This window comes from Nannospalax galili, unplaced genomic scaffold, assembly GCF_000622305.1.
Source record: "Nannospalax galili isolate Female #2095 unplaced genomic scaffold, S.galili_v1.0 scaffold529, whole genome shotgun sequence".
Classification (NCBI taxonomy): domain Eukaryota; kingdom Metazoa; phylum Chordata; class Mammalia; order Rodentia; family Spalacidae; genus Nannospalax; species Nannospalax galili.
Window position 1 is genome coordinate 1,474,543 of NW_008360309.1, and position 26,729 is coordinate 1,501,271.

General features: G+C 53.8%; 2 protein-coding genes and 1 long non-coding RNA gene across 9 annotated transcripts in view; 2 read left to right on the forward strand and 1 right to left on the reverse strand.

Moving 5' to 3' along the window:
* The window catches only part of Mast3 (microtubule associated serine/threonine kinase 3), a 32,118-nt gene extending 13,745 nt beyond the window's left edge, over positions 1-18,373 (reverse strand). Inside the window, exons 1-4 of one of the 7 annotated variants that reach the window (XM_017795972.2) lie at positions 18,033-18,373; positions 10,894-10,925; positions 231-319; positions 86-158 (exon numbers count right to left, since the gene is read on the reverse strand). In XM_017795972.2, coding sequence (XP_017651461.1) covers positions 86-158; positions 231-319; positions 10,894-10,925; positions 18,033-18,146 — 308 coding nt within the window. In that variant the 5' untranslated portion in view covers positions 18,147-18,373. Of the gene's footprint in view, positions 1-85; positions 159-230; positions 320-2,426; positions 2,627-7,808; positions 7,899-7,987; positions 8,130-10,893; positions 10,926-18,032 lie in introns of those variants that run through there. The other 6 variants (XM_017795971.2, XM_008824566.3, XM_029559328.1 and 3 more) reach the window with 6 other exon arrangements.
* LOC115068676 lies at positions 8,729-18,033 on the forward strand. Its single transcript, XR_003848004.1, has 3 exons — positions 8,729-10,065; positions 16,666-16,725; positions 17,451-18,033. It is a non-coding gene; the product is annotated as an uncharacterized LOC115068676 (long non-coding RNA).
* A 4,839-nt stretch (positions 18,374-23,212) lies between the features above and the next one.
* Il12rb1 (interleukin 12 receptor subunit beta 1) overlaps positions 23,213-26,729 on the forward strand; it is a 13,236-nt gene continuing 9,719 nt past the window's right edge. The window contains exons 1-4 of the mRNA XM_029559368.1: positions 23,213-23,224; positions 23,423-23,513; positions 24,558-24,617; positions 25,594-25,711. Coding sequence (XP_029415228.1) covers positions 23,213-23,224; positions 23,423-23,513; positions 24,558-24,617; positions 25,594-25,711 — 281 coding nt within the window. The remainder of the gene's footprint in view (positions 23,225-23,422; positions 23,514-24,557; positions 24,618-25,593; positions 25,712-26,729) is intronic.

The window sequence follows — 26,729 nt, forward strand, 5'->3', positions numbered from 1 at the left end:
GAAGACAATGAGGGGGCAAGTCTGGCCACCACGTGCAAGCCGTTCCTAAGAAGCCCTTGGCTCCGGTGGCTGGTGTGGGACTTACCTCCGGGCAAAGGGGAAGTTGATGGCTGCTGCTGCAGAGAAGTTTCGAGGACTGTCCAAGGGGCTGCTGCCTGCTGGGGGAGGTGGGGAAAGTAATCAGGGGTGGGGACCCGACCCAGCCACCCACCTGGAGCTCCCCCACTCACCAGTTGGGACAGACAGTGGTGACAGGGGCCGGGACAGAGTAGGCGAGGGTGTCCCCACCACTAGGCTCTTGCGGTTCCCACTGCGACAGCTGTGAGGAGATGACTGGGTCAGTCAGCTGGCTCAGGCCAAGGGCTGGGGACCACATGCCCTGCTGGAAGTGCATGTCCGCTAGCTGCACACTGGGCCATACCAACCATTAATATGCCCTGAGTGGGTCCCTTTAGGGGTTGTTAGCCTGAATTTCTGAGAGCCAGCTGGGGGTTACTGTCAAACAGATGGCCCTTCTAACTTCTGAGAGTCTCACGTAGCCCAGGCTAGCCTAGAATGTCATATATAGCCAAGGATGACCCTGAACTCCTGGGGTGTCATATGTAAAACTTCTCTTAATGTCCCTAACACCCCTGTGTAACATCCCAGTGGGAGGTGCCACCAAGGTGGATACAGGCATGTGGTCAGGACACCCTGTCCTGCTTCCAGCCTCCCCTTACACCATGACCCCTGGTAGGAACACCCTAAAGCTGGGCGAGGATGGCAGTCCACATCCCAGAGGCCTGGCTAGGTGAGGGCAGCTTTGTCCACTCCCTGTCCCTGAAGCTATTTCCCAGCACCATCCCAGGATCACCTCAAAATGTTAATAGGACCCAACAAACAACTCACCCTCTAACACATTTTTCTTCCCCCTTCACCCCCTTCTAGTCGCCTGACCTGACCCTGGCCAAGGCCTCTGGAACCTGGCCTGGCCCTTGCTACCCACCTGGCCCCCAGTCTCAGCTCAACCCTGGCCCTGGGAAGTTGAGGCCACGGAATTTCAGTGCACCCTCCCCCAACCCCCAGTCGCCCAGCAACGGCTGACAGGAGACAAGCGGCAGAACAGCCCACACAGCCTCCACCAACGCTCTCAGCTCAAGGGAGCGACAGGCGGGTCCTCAAGGAAGCAAGGAGGGGGGTCCCTCAATCAGGAGTACAAGCTGCAGCCAAGGCTGGTGGGGAGGGCAGCAGTAGGTGACAGTGAAGGGCCCAGCATCTCCTGCTGCTCCCCAGCCTGTTTCTTCATCTGGACTCCCAGAAAGATGGTGGGGAGATTCCAGGAAACCTATGCAGGCTGTCGCTGGCTTTCTGGGGACAAGCTCTCAGAGCCCCACCCCCAGAGTCAGCTAGGTGCCCAGTGTGGACATACAGCAGTCTCAACCAGCCCCAAGGTGGGCAGCAGTCCAGCCTATCTCCCAACTGGGAAACAGGCCCTGGCTGGAATCAAATCATCCACTAGGCTGCGGTGTGGGTATAGAAACAGAACCCCAGGTCCCTGCAGGACTTCCTGCTGATCCCCGCTGCACTCAACACACACACACACACACACACACACACACACACACACACACAGAGGTAGCCACATCCTCTCCCAACCACTCTGTCTGCCAAGCTGGTCGCTCCCAATCACATTTCATTGGTTCCTTTCCCTCTAGCTCCCAGGTGAGGTCTCAAAAAGACCACCATATTGGACACTTCAAAGAACCCAAGAACCCAGGGGCATCCTTCCTGACTTTTTTGTTTTGTTTTGTTTGGGGGACAGGGTCCCCCTGTAGCCCCAGCTGGCCTGCAATTCCTCCATAGAGCAGGCTGACCTGGATTTCACAGAGATCTACCTGCCTCTGCCTCCCAAGAGCTGGGATTAAAGGTGTGTGCCACCACGCCTGTCTCTGAGTATCTATTAAATGTGAACAGCTCCATGAATGCCGGCTCTATAATGCCCATACACCACACTGGGCATCCCAGTGCCTCTGGTCACAATCAAAGCCTTAGATTCAGCACCCAGGGTCCTTGCAACCTAGACTCAGCCTCTTTGGTAGAACCCAAACACTGAGAAGCCCAAGCACGGAGAGGTTGTGGAACTGCCTGAGGTCACACAGCATGGCCGTGGCTCCTCTGATATTTGAACCTGGGTCTGATTGAGCCACCATATCTCTCTTAACCTACAGAAGAGGCCTAAGAGAGGCAAAGCTTGCCTGGGTTCCCGATCCACCACCCACACAGCCTGGGCTGTTGAGCTCTTGAGTCTGCGCCAGCATTTCCAGTTAGCGCGGCCCAGGACAGACGGCTTCAATCTTTCCAAACTCCTCTGAGCTCTGCCTAGCCTGGGGTCCTGGGTTCGAATCCAGCCGTCCCCAGCTGGACTCCGGGTCGGGGCCCGTCCCTACCTCTTGGAGCGTTGCAGCAGCGCGCCTTTGGCCAGGCGGCTGCGATGCCCGGGCGCCGCTACCGCCGTCCAGTAGCTGGGGTCGGACATGCCGCAGCCCTCAGCGCCGCGGGAACCCGGCGGAATCGGCCGGAATCGGCCTGAAGCCTCGCGGAGCCGCCAGACTGTGCTGCCAGGAGGAAGCGCGGCCCGAAGCTCCGCCCAATAGAGGGGCGGGGCCCTGGGGGCGGGGCCTGCGAGGCGTGGACGCTGGGGGCCCCTGCGCTGAAGGGGCGGGGCGTTGCTGGAGAGCAGGCCGCTCGTCGCTCGGGTCCTTTACAGTAAGGCAAGGCGTTGCTAGGTTTCGGGGAAGCCAGGCGGAGATGGAGCGGGGCTAGAGCTCCGGGTGACGGGGCGGGGCGTTGCTATGGGCCTGAGCATCAGCGTTAGGATGTACCTAGGGCTCTGGGTAGAGGGGACAGGATTAGTAGGGCGTTGCTAGGGCCCTAGGCACTGGAGGCGGGGCGTTGCTAAGTCCCTTCTCAGTGAAGGCGGGGCGTTGCCAGGGCCCCTGCGGGTGGGGCGGGGCTTCAGGGTCACTTCCTGGCGTAGTCCTGCCCCTCCCCCAGGTAAACCGTCACCGCCCTTTTCATCCCATCTTTAAATGCCCACAGTGATGGAGGAACGATGGGAAACACGGACCACGCGCGCACAGAGCTGGGGGGCTGACCCATTCACTATGAAAGGGGGACTTGCACACAGTAGGCACCGAATGAATACTTCCTCCTCTCCCAGTCCCCAGACAACCAGTGAGGGTCATTCTGAGGTCTGCCCGCTCCCCTGGAGCATTGGACACCTCAGTCCTGCCTTGACCTAACTTGAGGCCCAGACCCCATATCCAGGAAAAGGAGATAACGGGGAAAACTGAGGTACAGGCGCATACGGAGATGTATCCGCAGTCCATCCCTCTTCTCACATCACTCGCAGATCAGATTCTGCCACGCCCCCTCCAGGCTCCTCACTCTGCTGAGTATTGCCCTAAGTCCCCACAAAATAGAAAACAAACCCATATCCAGTTACTCATTTGCTCAACAAACATTAATCACGAAACACTTATTGAACACCTGCATTATGCCTGTCCCTGTATGGAACCCGAGAGACCCGTAGGGACAGGCTCACAAATTCTTTGAATTCAGGGATCCTAGGTCTCAGGTGGGAGACCGAGAGCAAACAAGAGTCAAATGAAGATCATTTCGAAGAAAGAGGGCTGGGATATGGCTCATTGGTAGAGCGCTCACCTGGTATGGCTCGCTCTGAGTTCCATCTCCAGCAATGCATAAAACTGGAAGCTGTGACTGTCATCCCAGACTGAGGGGAGATGGTGGCAGGGGATTAGGAATTCAACCTGAGCTATGAGACCAAGTCTTCAATGTAAGCTGGAAGAAGGGAGGGCAAGGGAGGGAGGAAGGGAAAGGGGTAAGGGGGAGGGAGGAAGGAAGGCATGTGGTACCTGGAAGATGGTGGGGACTTGGAGAAAGGGTATCACTGGCAGGACTGAGAGGCATGTGCTGGATAGCTTTAGTGTCAACTTGACGCACCTGGGTTGAGGTAGCCTCAATTGGGGAATTTCTTTCATTGGCCTGGCCTGTGGTCAAGTCCATGGGGCACCTTCTTGATTGTTGAGTGATGTGGAAGGGCCCAGCCTACTGTGGGTGGTACCACCCCTGGGCAGGTGGGCCTGTGTTGCGTAAAAAAGCAATCTGAGGAGGGGCCAAGGGAGCAAGCCAGTAAGCAGTGTTCCTCCATGGCCTGTGCTCCAGCTTCTGCCTCCAGGTTCCTGCCCTGAGTTCCTACACTGGGCTCCCTGATGAACTGTGACCCAGGAGATATAAGATGAAATAAACCCTTTCCTCCCCAAGTTGGTAGTGGTCAGAGTGTTTTGTCCCAGCAATGAAGAAACAAACTAAGACAGGGCATCACAGGGCTGACCACATTGGGCCTGCAGGAGGGAGTGGGGCTTACTGGAAGACCAATATGAATAGGTTGGGGGAGCTCAAGATCTGAACTGTTTGTAAATCCCACACATCTGACCTGGAAATCAGGGGCCTTATAGAAGGGGATGGGGTGGCTAGAGGCCAATGCAGACTGGAGTGACATTTGGGAGGGGAAAGCACAGAAGGAGATTGGGAGGTGGCTGAACTGTGTACATTTGGAGTCCCAAGTACAGGACACAGGAGCCACATGTGATCCTGTCACAGTGGTCACCAATGACCCTGTTATCCAGCCCGAGTCTGTTGTCAAAGAGGCAGAGCCTCCTGACTCTGGGACCAGAGAGTTGGAGCCCTGGCTCTCACACACCTACTCCTGTGCACAGAGACATCTCAGCACACACTATACACACCTGTCCCATAACTGTGGTACCTCTGTTCCACTCACCCCACACATCTGCTGCCCCACCTGTCCAGCTCTGCCTCTTCAGCCCATCTGGCCTTGGTTTCTTCTCTGCACTGGGCCTCTGACAATGAAGAGGGCTTGTCCCCAAAGGCTGGACTCACCCACCTCCATTGTTTACACACCTCCATGACTCCACTCACCCTCCCAGCAAACTGCATCCCACAGAAGCCCTTACAGGGTTGGACCCCAATCTTGTCCCTAGCCTGCCCCAGGACATTTGCTTTGCCATTGAACAGCCCCCGCCACCTGCTTCAGGTCACTGTCTCCCAATACTCCCCCACACACATACACTATGTCAAAGACCTATGGTCTCTCTGTGAGTGATCTTAGACCCTGAGGAAACGTGTCTCCCACAATGTTGTTCCAGCCTAGAACAGTTTCTGTGGCCTAGAGAGCCAACTCTCTGGTGTTCAACCCATGCCACCACAGGTAGAGCCCATCCACATGCTTCCCATTAATCTGGGCTGCAGCATCAAATGAGTACCTGCTGTATACCAGACTCTGCTCTGAGGATACAAAGGGAGAAGATTCAGGCCAAGCCAAAACACAAACAAGAAGATGGGGTCACAGTAGGGTGCACTCTTGTCATCCAGCACTGGGGAGGCTGACACAGGAGTCACAAGTCTGAGACCAAGCTGGGCTACAACCCAAGCTATACAGTGGCCTAGAGACTACAAAGCCAAGGTCTAAAAAAATAATAATAAAAACCAAGGACCATCCAGGTATGGTGGCACATACCTTTAATCCCAGCACTCGGGGAGGCTGAGGCAAATGGATCTCTGTGGGATCAAGAACCTGGTCTTCATAGTGAATTCCAGGTCAGCTGGGGCTACAGAGAGGCCTTGTTTCAAAAAGACAAAAACAAAACCAAGAACCAGGGATGTGGCTCAGAGGTAGAGTCCCTGCCTAGAATCCTCCAGTGAGGGGCTGGAGGTGTGACTTAGGGGTAGAGCCCCTGCCCAGAACCCCCTAGTGAGGGGTCAGGAGCATTGCTCAGAGCCTAGAATCCTCCAGTGAGGGACTGAGGGCATGGCTCATGGGTAGATCTCCTGCCCAAAACCCCACAGTGAGGGGCTGGGGACATGGCTCAGGGGTGGAGCTCCTGCCTAGATTCCCCCAGTGAGGGACTTGGGGGTCTGGCTCAGAGGTAGAACTCCTGTCTAGAATAAAAACAACAAAAACAAAAACAAAAAAATCGTGAAAAGCACAGCCTTAATGGGGTCCAGCTGAGAGGAGCCAGTGCAGTAGGTGTGGAAGCATTCAGTCTGTCGACTTGATGGAGACCTCCAGACCAAGAAAGGAGGGAACAGAGCTCTTCACAGAGTGGTGGTAAGTGTAACAGTCCTGAAGCTGGGCCAGCTTGCACTCTGGAGGATGAGCTCCAGTAGAGTGAGCAATGGGGAGATAGGTGTATGGGGAGAGGGAGGGATACGTGGCACAAGAGCTAGGACCCCTGGGGCCAAATTAAAGAGCCAAAGGAAGACTTTCTTCCTTTCTTTCCTACTAAAGTGTAAATGGTTCCCAACGAATCATGTGCTTTCTGCTCCAGTGCAGGGGAGTCTGAAGCCTAGACCTATTTTCTTGTGTAGCTGAAGGCACAGTGCCTCTGCTGCCCCCTGGTGGTGATTGCAGTTGCCTTGTGATCCAGTCCCAAACTGCTTCCATTTCCTCCTGATAGAACCTGCTCCATGGAGAGATGGCTCAGCCGTTAAGAGCACTGGCTGCTCTTCTAGAGGACCTGGGTTTGATTCCCAGCACCCACAGGGTGGCCAACAACTGTCTGTAGTAATTCCAGTTCCAGAGGACCCATCACCCGCCTCTGAGATTGCACAGGTGCACTCACATACACGCTGACAATATACACACATAAAAATAACAAATAGCCAGGCGCATGCCTTTAATCCCAGCACTTGGGAGGCAGAGGCAGGCGGATCTTTGTGAGTTCGAGGCCAGCCTACTCTACATAGTGAGTTTCAGGACAGCTGGGGATACAGGGAGACCCTGTCTCAAAAAGGCAAAAAAAAAACAAAAACACACAAATAAAGCTGGGTGTTCTGGGGCACGCCTTTAGTCCCAGCACTCAGGAGGCAGAGGCAGGCAGATCCTCTGGGCACCCCTCCTAGAGTGCCCCTCCATCCACTCCTCCAGTAAGTAGGTGACAGCAGTCCCTGCCTTCCACTGGACAAACAGGTGTCCCCTAGCCACCTGTGACTGCTGCAGTCACCCCAGTCCCTCCTTCCACCCCCCTAAGGCCCTTTGCTGCCTCCTGCCAAGCTTCCAGCAGCTCTGTCCACATCTTCAATTACCCTCTAGCCAAGTGAGAACCTTCACATCTCTAGATTCCGCACCTGCCTCACAGTGTGAATCTGTTGTCTGGCACTCCACAGTGTTCTGCCTCTTCTCCATTCAATAATCTATGCAATGTACTGAGTGGCTTGTTCATACTACAGTGAGAATGGTTGCAACACAGTTTTCCCTGTATCTTACTCCTGGAGTAATACTGAGACCTGTCCAGTAGTCAAGAGGGTAGCCAACGTGGCCCCCAGTCATAGGGAGTCAGAACAAGCCTGTCTCTGAGCCTCAGTTTCCTCAGCTGGAAACCAGGTCAAGGCAGACCTGGCCCTCCGTGGGGCTGCCTGTTTTCACTGTGTGTGAATGTGTGACCAGAGGGAGGAGTTTCCGGCGGGTCCCGAGGTCACAGCTCCGCAGGGCCCTGGGAATCCAGCACCTGTCTCAGGGGAGTCCTTGGGCTCAAGTTCTGGCCTCGCCTTGGCCACCTGTCCCAGCTCCAGGCTTTCAGCTGGAATGTTCGCATTCGGGGCCCGGGGCCAGGACCAGGGTGGATACTGACGACTGGAGAGAACAGCTTGGTGCGCAAAGACCCGAGGGGGGGACGGCCGTGTGCAAAGACCCGGCGCGGGGCGCGTGTGCAGGCGGAGCCGTCACTCACCTCCAGGGCTGCAGGCCCAGCGACGGGCTGCACGGGCTGCACGGGCTGCCGGGGCTCAGCAGGGACGGGCTCTGACTGCTCGGCGACAGACTGCAAGACAGAGGCGGGCGGTGACCCCGCGGCGACCCTGCGTGACCCTGGCGGGCACCCCGGGGAGGCATGGAGGCCTCGGTACTCACTCGAGTGTCAGCGCAGGGATCAGCAGCTTCTCCCTGCGGGACTTCATGGCGGCGGCACCGAGACAACCAGACAAGCTGGACTGAGAGACCGAGGGACGCGAACGCGGGAGCGGCGGGCGGGGGAGGAGCCTCGGAGCGGGGCTAAAAATCGTAGGGCGGGGCCTCCCTGCTCGGGGGCGGTGCTAAGGAACTCAGGGCGGGATTTCCAGAGCTCGAGGCGGGGCTAAATAACACGGGGCGGCAAGGCCGGGCGTGGGGGCCCATGCCAGTAGTCCCAGGACTCGGGAGGCAGAGGCAGGCGGATCTCTGTGAGTTCAAGGCCAGCCTGGTCTACATAGTGAGTTCCAGGTCAGCTGGGGCTACAGGGAGACCCTGTCTCAAAAAGACAAAAAAAAAACAAAACACGGGGCGGGTCTAAGTGCCAAGAGCGTAGGGCGGAGTTTGGGGGGCTGGAAGGCGGGGCTAAGAACCTCGGGGCGGGTTCTTGGGGCGGGACTATAGAACACAGTTAGGGGCTTCTGGAGCTGGAGGCAGGGAACGCCGGGTGGGCTTCCCGCGATCTAGGGCCTGGCTGCGGGGCGGGCTTCCAGGGCTCGGGGGCGGTGCCAAAGAACGAAGGGCGGAGTTTTCGGAATTCGGGGCGGTGCTAGGGAAATCGGGGCGGGTCTTCCGGAGCGCGCACGCGGTGCCAAGGAACGCGGGGCGGGTTTTGGGGTGGGGTTGGTGTTTTTGAGAGGTTTCTAGAGCGGAAAAGGGGACTCTCAAGAGTGCGGGCCTCAGGAGGAAGGGCGGGGCTTCCACCGAGCGAGGGCGGGACCTCAGGACGTGGGGCGTGGCTCCCGGCCCATGGGGCGGTGCCAATGGAAGGGCTCTCCACCGCCCGGGCGGGGCCTACGGACGGCAGCGGACAGTAGGTGGAGGGCGCCTTCGCGACGGCGGGCGGGGCCTCCAGGGTTGAACTAGGGGGTGCGGCCTCAGGAAGTCCCTGCTAGGACCTGGGCCTGGCGGAGGCGGGGATGTCAGGGGCCATGGAGTGCGAGGATGGGGCGGGGCTTCTCGCGACAGAGCGGGACTCGGGGTCGGTGGACTGACCCGCGCACTCGGATCCCGGCCCTGCTTTGTGAGCCGGCAGGCTGCGCGCTGGCCTTGCTGGATGCTGAGACAGCGAACCGCCGCCGCAACTGCGCGTCGGAAGGGAAGGCGGCCTAGGTCCCTGCGGCGCCGAGACCTACCCTGGGGCCTCCCACCTGGGGACTTCCCTCCCTCCCCGGCCTCCCGATCGAGCGTCTTCTCCCGCAGATCTGGGGCAGCCTAGGACGAGTGAAGTGGGACAGGTGTCAGGGGTGGCAGGTCCCCTGGGACTCTGGCCAGGTACTTTACCCTCCCGCCTGGGTTGGCACTGCGTGCTCTGGGCAAGGTCCGGTCCCTCCTCTGCCCGCCAGCTACCAGCTGTGACCCCAAGCTGAGAACCGGTATCTGCTTCTCCACCCCCAACCGGCGACGCCGCTCTCCAATGCCAAGGCAGGTTCTACCGCAGGACCTTTGCCCACGCAGGTTCCTCTCTGTACACTGATGTCCCCTAGCTTCTCCTCTCCAAGATCCAAACTCATGGTCAGGTCTCCTCCAAATGGCCCCCAGCTCCCATCTCTTTCTGGGTTTGTTTGTTTTGTTTTGAGACAAGTTCTAGCTTTGTATACCAGGCTGGCCTCAATCTCACAAAGATCTGCCTGACTTTGCCTCGACTGCTAGGATTAAAGGTGTGCGCCACCGCACCTGGCCTGTTTCACAGGCCCCCCTCTCATGTCGCAGGTGCTCCAAAAACCATGGAGGTTCTCAACCCGCAAAGACGGGACATCCACAGCTGTTTATTTTCACAACACAAACTAATGTAAACCGTGCCATGCCCCCAGGCTTTGTTTATTCATCTGTAAACCTAGGATTCCTCGAACACGACGTTCTAGTGAGCTTTTGAACTCACCAGAAGCCAGCCTACAGGAATGTCAGTGCCAGCCATTTTGTTGGCGTTGGCCGACAGGCAGTGAGCTCCCTGGAATCCGGACATGCAAGCTGGCTCCAAGGTACTAAGGGTACAGTGTATCACATTTTTTCTTTTCTTTTCTTTCTTTCTTTTTTTTTAAGTGCTAAGGATATAATTCTTTTCACATTCATTTATTTAGTAAAGTGGAAGGGGAGGCATGCCTGACACATATATCAGAGGAAAGTAATTTCAGGGGTCTCTCCTTCCACCATGTGTCGGAGGGGATGGGTTAAGCTTGGCGGCAGGCCTCTTCTGCTGAGCCATATTGTCAGCCAAAGAGCACAGTTTTTCTGTAAGCCTCTACAGTGCAGTTATACCCCCAGCCATTGTTGTTTTTGAGATAGAACCTTGCTTTATGACCCAGGCTGGCCTGGAACTCACAATCCTCCAGCCTCAACCTCCCCAGTACTGGGATCACAGGCCTGTACCACTGCACCAGCTTAAGATAGAGTTCCTTAAGGAGGGTTTGGGGGGAGGGGAGGAGCTCAGAAGTGGTTAAAGTGCCTGAACCTCTTAAGTGTGAGGATGAGAGTTTGGATTCCTAGAACCCACATAAATGTGGCATGGGCATGGAATCATGCCTGTAATTGCAGCCTCAGAAGGGGGAGACAGGGAACCCCAGAGGAAGCTGGCAAGGGAGACCAACTTTATCATATCCCAGAGTTCTGGTTTTGACTGAGAGACCCTGCCTCAAAAATCACGGTGGAAGAGCGATGGAGGATGATTCTGGACAGCAACATAGGTCTCTGAATATACTCACCACCCCCCATGAAAATGGATCAAGAAAAAAGAATTTTGTAGTAATCATTAAATAAGTTAAAGTTCAGCATCCAGGACCAGACCAGCCCACCAGCCCCTAGCTACTTACCCCCGGCCCCGGCGTGGCAGGCTCAGCTCCTTCTGAAAAGAAACAAAAAAAGTGGGGGTCAATCCAGGAAGTCTTTGAAATCCTCAAATCAGTCAGCTCCTTCATCACGAGCTTCTCACTGGCTCCTGCTGCACCACATACTCCCCTCCCTCAAGGCCTCTCCCCCCGGCCTTCTGTACCTGGTCTCTCATGGTTTCTGGTCTATGAACACAAGTTTATTCCCTAGCCCCCTCTGGAATAAAAATCTTCCCTAGGCTCCCAAGATGCTGACCAGCCCAGTACCTGACCCTCCTAGCATTTAAAAAAAAAATGGGGCTGGAGACATGGCTCAGTGGATAAGAACACTGTTCTTGCAGAAGACCCGGGTTCGAATCCCAGCACCCACATGGCAGCTAACAACTGTCTGTAACTCTAGTTCCAGGGGATCTGACAGCCTCTTCTGTCCTCTGAGGGCATTGCAGTTTTATTTCCTGTTGTGCTGACTGCCATGTGTTTTATGACTGAGAATATTATCTGTCACCTTAAAATAATAATGGTATTTAGCCAGTGTAGTGGCACATACCTTTAATCCCAGCACTGGGGAGGCAGAGGCAGGCAGATCCCTGTGAGTTCAAGGCCAGCCCGGTCTACAGGGAGACTCTGTCTCAAAAAGATTTAAAAATAATAATAAGGGGCTGGAGAGATGGCTCAGTGGTTAAGAGCACCGACTGCTCTTGCAGAGGACCCAGGTTCAATTCCCAACACTCACACGATGGCTACAAACCGTCCTTAACTCCAGTTCCAGGGGAATCCGAAGCCCTCTTCTGACCTCCACAGCATTGCATGACACAAGTGCACTCACATACATCCAGGCAATACACTCATACACATAAAATAAAAATAATAAATAAAATATTTTTAAAAATAAGCCGGGCATGGTGGCATACGCCTGTAGTCCCAGCACTTGGGAGGCAGAGACAGGTGGATCTCTGTGAGTTCAGGGCCAGCTTGGTCTACATAGTGAGTTCCAGGACAGCTGGGGCTACAGGGAGACCCTACTTCAAAAAGACCAAAAAAAAATTTTTTTAAATAATAAAAATAATGGTATTTAAAATAACAAATAGAGGCTGGGCATGGTGGCGCACGCCTTTAATCCCAGCACTCGGGAGGCAGAGGCAGGTAGATCTCTGTGAGTTCAAGGCCAGCCTGGTCTACATAGTGAGTTCCAGGACAGCTGGGGCTACAGGGAGACCCTGTCTCAAAAAGACCCCCCAAAAAACCCCAAAACCAAAAGGGCTAACAAGATGGCTCAACAGGTAAACGTGCTTGCTGCCAAGACTGACGCATGAGTTTGAACCCAGGACCATGAGTTTGATCCCCAGAATGTATATGGTAGAAGGAGAACTGACTCCCCAAAGTCATCCTCTGACCGTCACATATACATGCATATACACACATGCACGTACACACATGTACACATGATAACTAAATAAATGTAATAAAAGTAATTAAAATGAAATAGCAAAGAAGCCAGTCATGATGGCCCCCTCCTGTCATCTTAGCACTTGGGAGGAGGATGTTGAGTTCCCAGCTAGCTGGACCACAGAGGGAGACTCCTTTCAAAAAACAAAATTAAGACAGGCACGAAGGCCTTTAATCCCAGCACTTGGGAGGCAGAGGCAGGTGATCTCTGTGAGTTTGAGGCCAGCCTGGTCTACATAAGTGAGTTCTAGGCTAGCTGAGGCTACAGGGAGACCCTGTCTCAAAAAAAAAAAAAAAATTCACAATAAATAATGTGCCAGACATGGTGGCACACACCTGTCATCTCAGCACCCAACCCTAACCCCAACACTCCCAGAGCCTATGAAGGTCTACTCAGAGGTGAGGACACTTAGGTAACTTTTTTTTTTTTTTGTCTTTTTGAGATGGGGTCTCCCTGTATCCCCAGCTGGCCTGGAACTCACTATGTAAACCAGGCTGGCCTTGAACTCAACAGAGATCTGCCTGCCTCTGCCTCCCTGAGTGCTGCAACTAAAGGCATGTGCCACCATGCACACCTGGCTCTTTGTTTTTAAAATAAACTTTTTTGGGGGCCCATCCATTAAGAGCATTGGCTATTCTTTTCTTTTTCTTTTTTTTTTTTTTTTTTTTTTTTTGAGACAGGGTCTCTCTGTAGCCCCAACTGGTCTTGAACTCACAGAGATCTGCCTGCCTCTGCCTCCCAAGTGCTGGGACTATAGGTGTGCACCACCATACCCAGCAAGATAATTGGCTATTCTTACAGAGGACCCATGGCGGCTGTCTGTAACTCCAATGCTTCAGTTTCCCCATCTGCAAGGTGGAGATGCCATCAGAAGGTAGGGCTAATAATGAGGGACATGACTGCTGCTGTATACTGGGGGTAACTGTTCACTTCAGCAGCTGTCTAAGCAGACACTGGCACAATTATCCCTCACATTTATTGAGTGTCTATTATACAGGCCAGTAAACTGAGGCACGGCTGGAGTGGGAGAGGGAGAGCTGCGAAACTGGCTTGCATGATGCCCCCAGGCCAATACACACACACACACGCACACACACACACACACACACACACACACACACGCACACATCAGGGTGGCTGCTTTGGAGAAACAAGACTATTTTTACTGTGGTGGGTTGCAGGTTACCCACGTCTGGGTGAGGGTGTTCACCATGGCAACTAATGGCGTCACCCACCCCCCCCCAGCCAACTGGAGGGGGCCGAAAAGTGCTGGACCATTCTGCTGGAGCGGATTGGCCCGAGGTCCCTGTAGGGGAGGAGGGGAAAGGCAGGGGAGACCCACGGCTTCCCTGTGCTGGAGAGAGCCTCCAGGAGGAAGGTGAGCGCCTACTACCCCAGGTCTCCCCTGGGCTTGAATACTTCCGTGAACAGGGAGCTCAGTAACTTTCTGCGGGCCCCAAGCTGGAAACCCCAGCCACACCATCAGCCTGTCCACTCCTGGGGGGACCTTACACAGCTCCCCCAGACCCAGCCTAAACTAAGGGGGACTAGCTTGGTCCCCCATCAAAAAATCCTGACAGTCTGGTAGCCTTGCTGTGTGATTTCACCAAGCAGCCTAACTTGTCTGTGCCAGAATCCAAAGAGATGCCAAGTGGCAGAGAGAGTGGAGGGACGCTGGGAAAGCTCCCGGAAGGGGACCAAGCAAAGCCGGCCCACGCGACCCTCGACGTCCCCGCACCATCTGCTTTCGAGCAGCCCCCTCGCCAGCTGCTCCCACAGCAACTTCCAAGCTCCTGGCTGCTAATTCTCCCGGGGTCTCTCTGCAGAGAAGGCTGCTAGCCCGGGACTCACCAACCTGCTGCCTCAGCCTCCAGAGTTTTGTGCTGCACCCACTTTCTCCCTTGGGACAGCTATTTACTTATTTATTTACTTATTTATTGTTGTTGAGACAGGGCCTCCTGTAGCCCAGGCTGGTCTCCCATTCACCAAGTAGCTGAGGATGAATTCATGATCCTACCACCCTTCACCACTTGAGTGATGGGATGTCAGGCATGAGCCACCACCACAGGGCTTTGTGCATGCTAGGTGAACAGTCTACCAACTGAGCTACAATCAGAGCTACAACACAGCCCAGGGTCTGCCTTTTAAATGTAGCATACTACTCTTCTAGAGGACTGAGTTTGGTTCCCAGCACCTACATTAAGCGGCTCACAAACACCTGTAACTCCAGCTCCTGGAGATCTGGTGCCCTCTTCTGGTCTCTTGGGGCACTGCAGTCATTTGCACAAACCTACACACACACACACACACACACACACACACACATATATATATATATATTATATATATATATATATATACACATTAACTAAAAATAAAATTTTTAGGAGCTGGGCAGGGTGGCAGATGCCTTTAATCCTAGCACTTGGGAGACAGAGACAGGAGGAAGTTCAAGGCCAACTTGGTCTACATAAGCAAGTCCCACCAGCTTGGACTACAGGGAGACCCTGTTTTAAAAAGACAAATAAGGCTGAGCGTGGTGGTGCATGCCTTTAATCCCAGCACTTGGAAGGCAGAAGTAGGTGGATCTCTGTGAGTTTGAGGCCAGCCTGGTCTACATAGTGAGTTCCAGGACAGCTGGGGCTACAGGGAGACCCGGTCTCAAAAAGACCAAAAAAAAAAAAAAAGACAAAATCTTTAAATGAAGCTGTAGGGGCTCTGCATGGTTTGGGGTGAGGGTCAGCCTCCCAAGTTTCAGCCCCAGCCTGAAGATTCCCCCAATTTGGAGGGCCAAGAACAGGGTATAGAGCCTCATTATGGAAGAATTAGGAAGAATTCAAGGCACCAAGGCATGGGAGCCAGGGGTTTCCTAGGGCTGGGAGGCATCTGACAAGGCCAGCAGGCTGCAGACTCGACTTTGTAGCAGGGCTGGGGTTGGAAACCCCTTTTAGAACGCAGACGGACTGGCACCGACGCTAGCTTCCCTGACTGCAAGCAGGGCTTGGAGCCCACTGGGACCACACAGTCTACCTTCAGAAGTCACCTGACTGTTTGGGTTTTGTTTCGAGGCAGGATCTCCCTCTGTAGCTATAGCTACCCTCAAACTCACTGTGGAGCTCAGGCTGACCTTAAACTCAAGGCAAGCCTTCTGCCTCAGCTTCCCAACTGCTAGGATGGCAGGTGTGTACCATTACCATTGTCGGGATCCCACCTGCGGGTTTCCTGGAGGAGGGGGCTAAGTGGACCTGGGGAAGGGAAGCAGTCACCCCAGAATGGACCTTTGCATGTGCATGAGAGGGCTACTCTAGAGACTGAGGCAGGAGGATTGCCAGTTCAGGGCCAGCCTGGAGACCCTGTCTCCAAGATGTTACAGTGCTCACTGAGCATTGGTGAGGCCCTGGGTTGGTTCCATCCCCAGCACCACATAAACCAGTTGTGGTAGTGCATCCTATCATCCCAGCACTCAAGAGGTGGGGGTAGGAGGATCAGGAGTTCAAAGTCATGCTCAGCTACATAGTGAGTTTGAGGCCATCTGGGCTATATGAGATACTGTCTCAAAAAACAACAATGACTGAGTTTAAATTTAAACTAGGAAGAACCAGATTCCACCTCCAGTGCTGATCCCCGGCTACTGTAGTAAACAACACAGCACAGCCTTATTGTCCAGGACAGCCTGGCCACTGTGTGCAGGAGCCAATCCTCCAACGAGGTCCAGCCTCTAGGTACTCCAATTGGCAGGCACAGGCAGCCTGCCCCCTGATTGGTTAAGGTACTCACCTGGTAAGGGAGTTGAGGATCCTGATTTCAACTCAAAATCCTTGACTTTAGCCAATTTTTAGGCCAAAAAATAAGGGGCCAGGATCCGATCACAGGTGTGCAGTACCACCCTGGGCTCTATAATAGTATTATTAATATTATCTTTCACAACTTCCTGTCCCCTTCTCTCTCACTTTGAGCAGTTCCCCACTATCCTAGCACCTGCCACAACCTGCCCCCTTTGTCCTGGGATGAAAGTTTTGTTTTGTTTTAACGTTTATTTATGCAATAATTTATTGTGTATGGGAATGCTCGTGCCTCGTATGCAAATCAGAGAATAACCTGCAAAAGTCAGTTCTCTCCCTCCATCATGTATGTACTGGGGAGTGAATTCAGGTTGGCAGTCTTGGCAGCAAGCGCCTTTCCCACTGAACCATCTCACTGGCCCCAAAGCTTAGCTTATTGAAAACCATCAAACCACCATCTTTCTCAGTCTCCAGTCCTAAACAAAGCAGGGATTTTAGCAAGTTTTATTTTTGTTTGTTTCTTTTTAGACAGGGTCTCATGTTATCCAAGATCATCCTGCCTCAGCTTCCCAAGTACTGGGATTAAAGGTGGGCCTCAGTTTCTCCATGTGTAAGGTGGGACCTGTCATCTGGCAATATTTACCCCCCACGAGGAGCAGGCCCCAGCTTGTTGACGTCAGCAGCGCCCCCATTTGCTCACCCGGAGGCGGTGTCTCTATTTTAAGAGGCCGAGGGCGGGCTCGCATCTAACTGGGGCTCCAGGCGAAACCTGCCCCCCAACACTGCTCACCAGCCCCGCCCCCAGCCTTCTGCCCGGAGGACCCCCACTCAACCTCTGGCCTGTGTCCTTGCCACGAGGGTCCCCCCCTCTCCCTGGGAGGTGGGGGTGTCTGACCTGTGGCGCTGCCCTCTCCCCAGCCTTCCCTGGCTCCTTCTTACCCTGGGCCGTTGAGGGTGGGGACCTGCCGGTCCCGCCCCGCCCCACTCGCGCCTTGTACTCCAAGAAGCTAACTTAAACTTTCTCACTTCCCCAAACACCCCAGCCCTGTGCCCCGCCGCCCGCAGCCGCCTCCTGAGGCGGCAGGGGTAGGGGTCACCTAGCAATGCCGGGTCAGGCGCCACCGCCACCCGCGGTGCCCAGGGGTGACCAGCCACCTCCTTTAGCCTAAGGCAGGCCACGCACACAGTAGGTACTCAATAGATGCCCGGTAAAACCAAGGACCCTAGGTTCCCATCCGCGAACCTGTGGGCAGCTTGTGCGTGTGGATGGAGCCTCAGAGCTAACCAGGAAAACGTCGTTTCCCGGCTTGCAGACGCGGGAAACCGAGGACCAGGGGATCAGAGGACCCACTCAGAGTCCTCAGCCGGAGGGTGCGGTAGAATCGGCCTTTTGCAACCCCGACACTCGGGTCCTTGCTTCGCCATGGCGCAAACGGGGTAAACCGGGAAACAGGCTGGGAGAAGCTACCTGCACCCCTGCGGTTCCCCAGTTACCACACCGGAGTCTGTAACCCTGGGAAGAAGTGGACTTGCAGCCGGGCAGCCGCGGAGAGTTGCGATCCCTGGCCTGAGCCTCAGTTTGTTCATCTGTAGAAGGGACCGGAGGCAGGAACTAACCGCTAGCGGCGCCCAGGCAAGTGGCCGGGCTGAGTCCCTCTCTGGGGTCCCCGGTAACGCGGTGGGCGCTAGGTACACAGACTCGGGATCAGGGGATGGTCCCCCAGCCTCATTTTCCCCATGTGTCCAACGGGGACCTCTCCCTTCCCATCCGGTGCACCACTCTGTGAGAAGCGGGTGGGCAGCGGGCTGGACCTGACTCCCGCTTCCGGACCGCCTCGCCCTGCCTCAGTTTCCCCACCCCGCAGGACGCGCCGGCACCCGCACTCCGGCCTCACCTGGAGCCCTCGGCGCCGCAGGAGGCTCGGTTCGTCCATCGCTGGAGAGTCCGCGCCTCTGGCCCCGCCTCCGCCCGGCCCTGCCCCGTCTCGGGCCCGCCCCCCGCACGCCATTGGCCAGGCCGGTCAGATGGCGCTTGTATGGCTCGGCCCACCTCTGACCCCGCCCTTTCAGGCTGTAGTGGGTCCGCAGAATTGGCAGTTGTTCTGCAACTCAGCCCGCTAGCCTTCTTCAACTTCTGGCACATTCCGAAAAGGAAGCTCAGAGAGGTTAAGCCACAAGCTGGCATAGCGGGGCGGCGCGCACCTCAATGCAAAACTGAAGGAACTCCCCAAAACTCAGCTTTCAAGAAAAAGTTATTTTTATTTACTTATGCATGTATTAAACCTCTTTATTTTATTTTATGTGCATGAATATTTTTGCCTGCATGTATGTAAGTGTACCGGTGTCATGCAGTGCCCGCAGAGGTCAGAAGAGGGTGTCAGTTCCCCCGGAACTGGAGTTATGGACGGTTGTTAGCCAGGTGGGTGCTGGGAACCAAACCCAGGTCCTCTGCAAGAACAGCCAGTGCTCTTAACCGCTGAGCCGTCTCTCCAGTTCCCTTACTTATGTATTAAAAAAATTTCTAGCCGGACGTGGTGGCGCACGCCTTTAATCCCAGCATTTGGGAGGCAGAGGCAGGCGGATCTCTGTGATTTCGAGGCCAGCCTGGTCTACATAGCGAGTTCCAGGACAGCTGGGGTTACAGGGAGACCCGGTCTCAAAAAGACAAAAAAAAAAAATTTTTTTTCTAGATACCGTCTGATGTGGCCCAGACTGGCCTCAAAGTCCCTATGTAGCTGAGGAGGACCATGAACTTTTGCTCCTCCTATCCCCACTTCCAAGTGCTGGATGCCAAGCCAGCGCCACCATGCTCCAATTGGCATGGTGCTGGGATTCAACCCAGGGCTTTGTGCATGCTAGGCAAGTGTTCCACCAGCCAAGCCACGTCTCTAGAACTGTGAATTGTTACATCTTTTTTTCCGCTTTGCTGGGCATGCATGGAACCCGGCACCTCACTCACATTAGGTAAGCCCTCCAACATGGAGCCACTCCCCAACCCAATTATACTAACTAAAAAAAAAAATGTTTGGCCGGGTGTGGTGGCGCACGCCTTTAATCCCAGCACTGGGGAGGCAGAGGCAGGGGGGGTTCTTGGGGGTCAAAGCCACCAGCGTGGTCTATATAGTGAGTCCCAGGCCAGCTGGGGTCTCAAAAAGACCAAAAATAAATAAATAAATAAATAAATAAATAAATAAATAAATAAATACAGGTCTGGCATCCCAGCACTTGGGAGGCTGAAGCAGGAGGATCTTGAGTTCCAGGGCAACTTAAGCTACAAAGGGAGACTCCGCCTCAAAAATGAATGTATGAATGAATGAATGAATGAATAGAGTTGGGCTTAGTCTGTAGAGTGCTTGCCTAGCATGCACGAAGACTTGGGTTCATGCCCAGCACCTTATAAACCAGATGTGGTGGTGCATGTTGTCATCCCAGTGCTCCACAGATAGAGGCAGGAGGATCAGGAGTTCAGGGTCATCCTTGGCTACATAGAGAGTTCCAGGCCAACCTGAGCTATAAGAGAGACTGTCTTAAAACAAAACAAGATAAAATGGATGACTGAGAGTCTTTTTAGCATGTTTGTAGAATTATGTTGATGTTATCACTCCCCAGAAGAGCCCTGTCCCCAGCTGTCACTTGCCATCCATGTGGCTTTTCACAGTTCATCCATGCTGTGGCATATGTCAGAGCTGCATTCCTTTTCACTGTTGAGTAATATTCCACCCCCAGTGAACCACACTAACTTACCTAGCTATAGATAGATGAACGGTTTTTTTTTGTTTTGTTTTTTTCCCAACTATTCCGAGATAGCTACTGTGCATGCTCAGGTGTAAGGAATTTCTTTTCTGACATATGCTTTCAGTTGTCTTGTGTGTGTACCTGCATGTGGACTTTCAGGGCCATATGTTAGCTCTGTTTCACATGATGACAAACCTGGCAGATTGTTTCCAAAGCATCCACCCAACAAACAATGCCAACAAACAATGAATATACTCACAGTCAACGGCTTAGATCCCTGCAGTAAACAGGGTGAGGTTATGCCAAATACTCGCCTATGGGAATTCTAGTTAAACCATATGTGTGTTCCATCTAGCATCTGCCGTACATGAGCCGTGTGGGTCTGTACTTTGATCACATCATGGACTCGGGGCTCATGTCCTGCTATGAACACCCTTCTGCCAACCGTGAAGGGCACACCTGTCCTCCAGTAGAAGTTCAAGGTCAGTTTCTGCTACATAGGGAGTTCTAGGCCAGTCTGGGCTCAAGAAACCCTGTCTCAAAAAGCTAAAACTAGGGGGCTGGAGAGATGGCCAGCAGTTAAGAACACTGGTTGTTCTTGCAGAAGACCTGGGTTCAAATCCCAGAACCCACATGGCAGCTAACAACTCTCCTTAACTCCAGTTCCAGGGGATCCAACAGCCTCTTCTGACTTCTGCGAGCATTGCACAACATGGGTGCACTTACCTACACTCAGGCAATACGGGCATACACATAGAATAAAAATAATAACTAAAATTTTTTTTTAAAAACTAAAACTAGGTGCTGGAGAAATGGCTCAGTGGTTAAGAGCACTGGGTGCTCTTGCAGAGGACCCAGTTCGATTCCCAGCACCCACATGGCAGCTAACAACCACTCATAACTCCATTTCCAGGGAATCTGATACCTTCTTCTGAACTCTGTGGGCATTGCATGTGCATGGTGCACTTATATACAAGCAGGCAAAACACGCATACACAAATAAATATTTTAAATAAATCAAAAATTTTTTCATGTTCTTGTTTACAAATGGTGTGGACAGTGTGTTTGCTGAATAAACGAGGCATTTGTCTTCCCAGCTCACAATCATCCTCCATCGCCGTCTTTATGGGCTCTTTGGGGTGCAGGGTCTCAGGCACAGGAAGGGAGGCTGGGTCCCTCTTCACTCCCTCCTTTCCCCAAAGCTGTGCAGTGAGGACATTCCGCGGTTTCTTCTGACAGGGTTTCCGGGCCCTGTGACCCGTTCCTTCCTGCTTGTGTCCTCTCCCAGCCAGTGGTGTTTCTGAAAGTGGGGCACCCCTGGGAGCTTATCTCAACGGAGTTTTGCAGGCAGCTGGGAGGGGCAGGATGGGCTGAGTGGGCAGCAGCTGGGGAGAGAAGACAGGTAACACCTAAGGTGGCCCTGGAGAAGGCAATGAGATGGGCTCAGGGTGCCACTCTGTGACCCCAACAGGGGAAGAGCGGAGTGCAGTGTGTGCTCCCCCTCACACCCACCATGGCTGCCTAATGCCCAGAGTCAGGCAGGGCCCTCTGACGATGGCACTGCTAGCCACCATCGACCACTGAGTGCTCCAGAGCCTGGAGCACAATCACCCAGGCAAGTCACTGGGGAAACTGAGGCAGGAACAACCACCTTGGCAGAGATAAGGAAGGTTCTAGAAGAGGCCAAGCTTGTCACCACTGGCACTTCGTCTCCAACTGGGGACCCCCGGACACAGTTTCCCCCTGTAAGAAATGGGTCAAACCTGTCTGGGAACAAAGGGTGTGGGACCATCAGAGGGCTTCTACCTAGAACGTGCTATAATCTTCCACTACCTTACCTGCTGCCTAGGCTGGCTTGGAACTTCTGCCCATCCTCCTGCCACAGCCTCCTGAGTAGTGGGGTCACAGGCGTGTGTCATCTGTTGGCCTGAGTCTCTGTTCCTCATCTGTCTGCCCCATCTGCCCCTCCCCCCGCCTCCCCCAGCACCCCCTCCCTTCCCGTGCCACTGGAGTCTGTGTGGGGTCACGGGGTCTGAGTGTCACTGTGCCAGGGCCTGGACACAGCCTCTTTGTCCTCAGGCGCTGACCTCACCACCTTCGGGACACTTGACCTCAACCAGCCCAGCTGCCCTGGGACCTGGCTCTTCAAAGGAGGGGCCCATCTCTGAGCTGCTGGTGTTGGGCTCATCCACACAAGCCCCAGTTTCCGCAGATGCCCAACCCCGCCAAACAGCCTCATCTGCTTCCCTCAGTGCTCCAGGACTCCAACATCTTCCCTTGAAGAGAAAGTCATGTAGCCTTTTTTTCTTTTTATATTTTTGAAACAGTTCTTCTACATAGCAGAGGCTTCCACACACTCATGATCATCCCCCTGCCTCAGCCTCCCAAGTGCTGGAAACTTCTTTTTTTTTTTGTCTTTTTGAGACAGGTTCTCCCTGTAGTCCCAGCTGACCTGAACTCACTATGTAGACCAGGCTGGCCTTGAACACACAAGGATCCACCTGCCTCTGCCTCCTGAATGCTGGGATTAAAGGCAACTTTTTAAAAAAAATTTTTTTATTTATTATTTTTATTTTATATGTATGTGCGTATTGCCTGCATGTAGGTAAGTGCACCTGTGTTGTGCAGTGCCAGCAGAGGACAGAAGAGGCTGTCGGATCCCCTGGAACTGGAGTTATGGACAGTTGTTAGCTGCCATGTGGGTGCTGGGATTCGAACCCGGGTCTTCTGCAAGAATAGTCAGTATTCTTAACCGCTGAGCCATCTCTCCAGCCCGTGCTGGAAACTTTTAAAAATGCAGCCGAGGGGCTGGAGAGATGGCTCAGCAGCTACAAGCACTCACTGCTCTTGCAGAGGACCTGACTTCATTAGATTCCCAGCACTCACATAGAGGCTATGAACTGTTCTTAACTCCAGTTCCAGGGGAATCCAAAGCCCTCTTCTGAGCTCTGTGGCATTGCATGACACGGGTGCACTCACATACATGCAGGCGATACACTCATACATATAAAACAAAAATAATAATTTTTTTTAATGCAGCTGAAAAGCTGGGACTCAGTTGGTAGAGTGTTTACAACTTAGTTGGTAGAGTGCTTACAGCTCAGTTAGTAGAGTGCTTATAACTCAGTTGGCCTAACATGCAAGAGGCCCTGGCTTCTATCCAAGGTACCACATAACCAAGCATAATGGTACATGCCTGTCTGTACCCAGGAGGTCACCCTCAGCTACACAGTAAGTTTGAAGCAGAGAGAGAGAGAGAGAGAGAGAGAGAGAGAGAGAGAGAGAGAGAGAGAGAGAGAGAGAAAAGTCTTCCAAAGAAAGATCTCCAGACTGAGACCTGATGTACCCCAAGGTGAGTGTGTGTGGCCCCAAGGGCTACCACCTCCACACTGACTTCCTCTTTCTCTTTCATTTTGACTTGCCCTGGGAGACTGTGACATTTTTCTTTTTTCTTTTCTCCTCCCCCATTTTGATTGTATTACCCTTCCCCTCTTCCCCTGAGCCTGTTCCGGAGAGGGGACAGGGTGACTGGGGCTCTTTGGTGGTACAGGAGCTGCCCTCAAGGCTCCTCGTGGATCCAATGGGGCTACAAGAGACCAGCCAGCACCTCTTCATCCTCCTCCTGCTGGGCCGGCTGGGTGGTGAGTCCCCACTTGTCCCAGTCCTGCATCTTCTTGGGAGGGGTCTATGGAGGGCTGTGAGCTCCAGGGCTGGGACCAGCTCCATTGCTCTTTCTGTTAATGGGATCTTGGTGGTCATGGTTCCCAGGTCTCCTTTGGCTTTCTTCCTCTGTGGAGGAGCCTAGTGGTTTCCACATGTCAGTTGAATGAGAAAAAGCTAAAGAAACCATAAGCATTTGTAATGTGACATGTTCCACACACAGCTAGCAACAGCAGGGTTCAAACAGGCACAGGCACAGGTAGGTTCTAGGCTGCCTTCTGGATCAGGCTGGGCTCCTAAGGAGCCCAGGTGTCCACGGGAACCCAGTCCTACCTGTCCTCTCTAAGTTGGGGAGCTGCATGCCGGCTCTTCCTTTTGGCTTGAATAAAGGAACATAGTCAAAGATAGGAAACAGGGCTGCCACACCAAAGGGGTGAGGGACCTTCAGGGCCACGTGTGCCACAGGACTCACAGTGGAAACCAGGTTCCTGTGGAGGGTCACCTTCCGAGGGGTCAGCATGGTAGAGGGGAAGATGATTTCAGTCTTCAACCAGAACAGGAAGCACAGGGAGACCCCTATGTGCAGCTACCTCAACACAGGATCCAGGAAGCCAAATTCTTCCCCGGAATTCTGATATGCACCTAGGGTTAATGGCAGTCCCTGGAATGGGGTGCCTTCCACTTCACACCGAAGGCTGTGGATGAGTGAGTGGGTGGGTGAATAGGTGGATGGATGGATGGTGGATGAATGGGTGGATGGGCAGCTGGATGGGCAGATTAGTGGATGGATGATAGATGGTTGAATGGGTGAGTAGATGGGTGGATGGATGCATGGGTGGGTGGATGGTGGATGAGTGGATGGTAGGTGGGTGGATGGGTGAGTGGGTGGGTGGGTGGATATATGGATGGGTGGGTGAGAGAGAGGGTGGAGGGTTATGGGTGGGTGGATGGGAGGCAGATGCAGTGCTGTGCACTTCCAGTTTTACTTGCCACTAAACAGAGCTGTCGTTTTCACTGTCTTTCAGCCTCCTGCACAGCTGACAGGTGCTGTTTTGCAGAGCTGCCCTATCTGGATGAAGACTCAGGTCTGAAACGGCCCCTGCCTGGCCCAAGAGCCCCACCAGGCTCTGTATGATTGTGTTTTCAGGACCCACTGTCTCATCTTTCTGCCCCATCAGAGCCCCCTGCACCCTCTGGCCCCAGCCATCCATTTTGGGCACCGTGTCACGGGGCACTCCCCCACCTCCCATGCAGTAGTGTCTTAGGGTTGATGTCCCTGTCATCTAGCCTGGCCAGTGTCTAGGACAATCACCTGCTAAGCTGCACTCCTTCCCTCATGGGGATGCTCATGAGCATTGGTAAATTCACAAAAATACTGCCACAGGACTGGTCCAAGAGTCATTATTTCACTTTGAAAAAAGTAACCACCCTTTAGTACAAACCTGTCACCCCAGCACTTAGGAGGCTGAGGCAGGAGGATCAGGAGTTCATGGCCATCCTTGGGTTCACAGTAAGGTTGAGGCCATGAGATTACACGAGACTCAAAAGACAGAAGCAGTGATCAGTGCTGCATTGTGCCCCTTTCCCAGGAGAGCTGCTGCGCGTATGCTGGGCCTCGAGTTTCATACCCAACACTGAAAAACAAAGTGGGGGGAGGGACAGTGCAGAACCAACATGTGCAAAGGCCCTGAGGTGGGAAATGGTGTTTAAGTTTGAGGTCCAGAAAGGGGGTGGAGCCTGAGGGGTTGAGCCTGGGAGCTGGCAGCACTAGGAAGATCATGAGGGGAGTGGACTGTAGGACAGAGGGGTGCTGCGTTACGTCACAACATTGAGCCGCCTCCTCCTCCTTTTTTTTTTTTTTTTTTTTGTCTTTTTGAGACAGGGTCTCCCTGTGGCCACAGCTGGCCTGCAACTCACTATGTAGACCAGGCTGGCCTTGAACTCACAGAGATCTGCCTGCCTCTGCCTCCAGAGTGCTGGGATTCAAAGCACCGTTGCCTTTTCTTGTTAGGGAGGGGTGTAGATGACGCCTGTTCTCAGACATCCATAAACCTCTTCCAGGTTCCTCCTCTGGCCCCAGGAACCTCACTTGCTACCGGGTCTTCAACACAGATCACTACGAGTGCTCATGGCAGTATGAGGGTCCTGTGGATGGGGTCACCCACTTCCTGAGGTGCTGGTGAGGACCTGACCCTCCCCACAACTCATCACCAAACCCAACCCCCACATCCAAGATCACTGTGCTATCTCACTCAGAATATGATCCCTTAGGGGGGTTGTAAATACCATCCAAGACATAGGACGGGAGTGAATGTGGGTGACCACAGTGGAGGACTGAGAGGACATTTTCCAGTCTTTCCTTCATTGTCAAAATTGTATTCATGATTTCACCCATCCACCTACCTACCCATCCACCCATCCATTCCTCCATCCTGGCATCCATCCACCCACCCATCCACCCATCCATCCACCCACCCATCCACCCATCCACCCACCCATCCATTCCTCCATCCTGGCATCCATCCGCCCACCCATCCACCCACCCATCCACCCATCCACCCATCCATCCACCCACCCATCCATCCACCCATATACCCATCCATCCATCCATCCATCCATCCATCCATCCATCCATCCACTCACTCACCATCTGCCTCCCTCAACTTACCTAACCACCCACTCCTCATCCATTCATCTACTCACCCAGTCCATTCATGCACTGGACCCCTTAATGGCCTGCTCAGTGCCAGGCCATGCTACACAGAGCAATCCCACACAACTCTGGCTTTCAAGCTCCTGTGCCTTCAATCCACCCATCCTGGCATCCACCCATCCACCCATCCACCCACCCACCCATCCACCCATCCATCCATTCCTCCATCCACTCATCCACCCATCCATCCATCCATCCATTCCTCCATCCACCCATCCATCCATCCATTCCTCCATCCACCCATCTACCCATCCACCCATCCATTCCTCCATCCATCCATCCATCCACCCATCCTGGCATCCATCCATCCATCTACCCATCCACCCATCCATTCCTCCATCCATCCATCCATCCACCCATCCTGGCATCCATCCATCCACCCGCCCATCCACCCACCCACCCATCCATCCATCCATCCATCCACCCATCCTAGCATCCATCCATCCACCCATCCACCCATCCACCCATCCACCCATCCACCCAT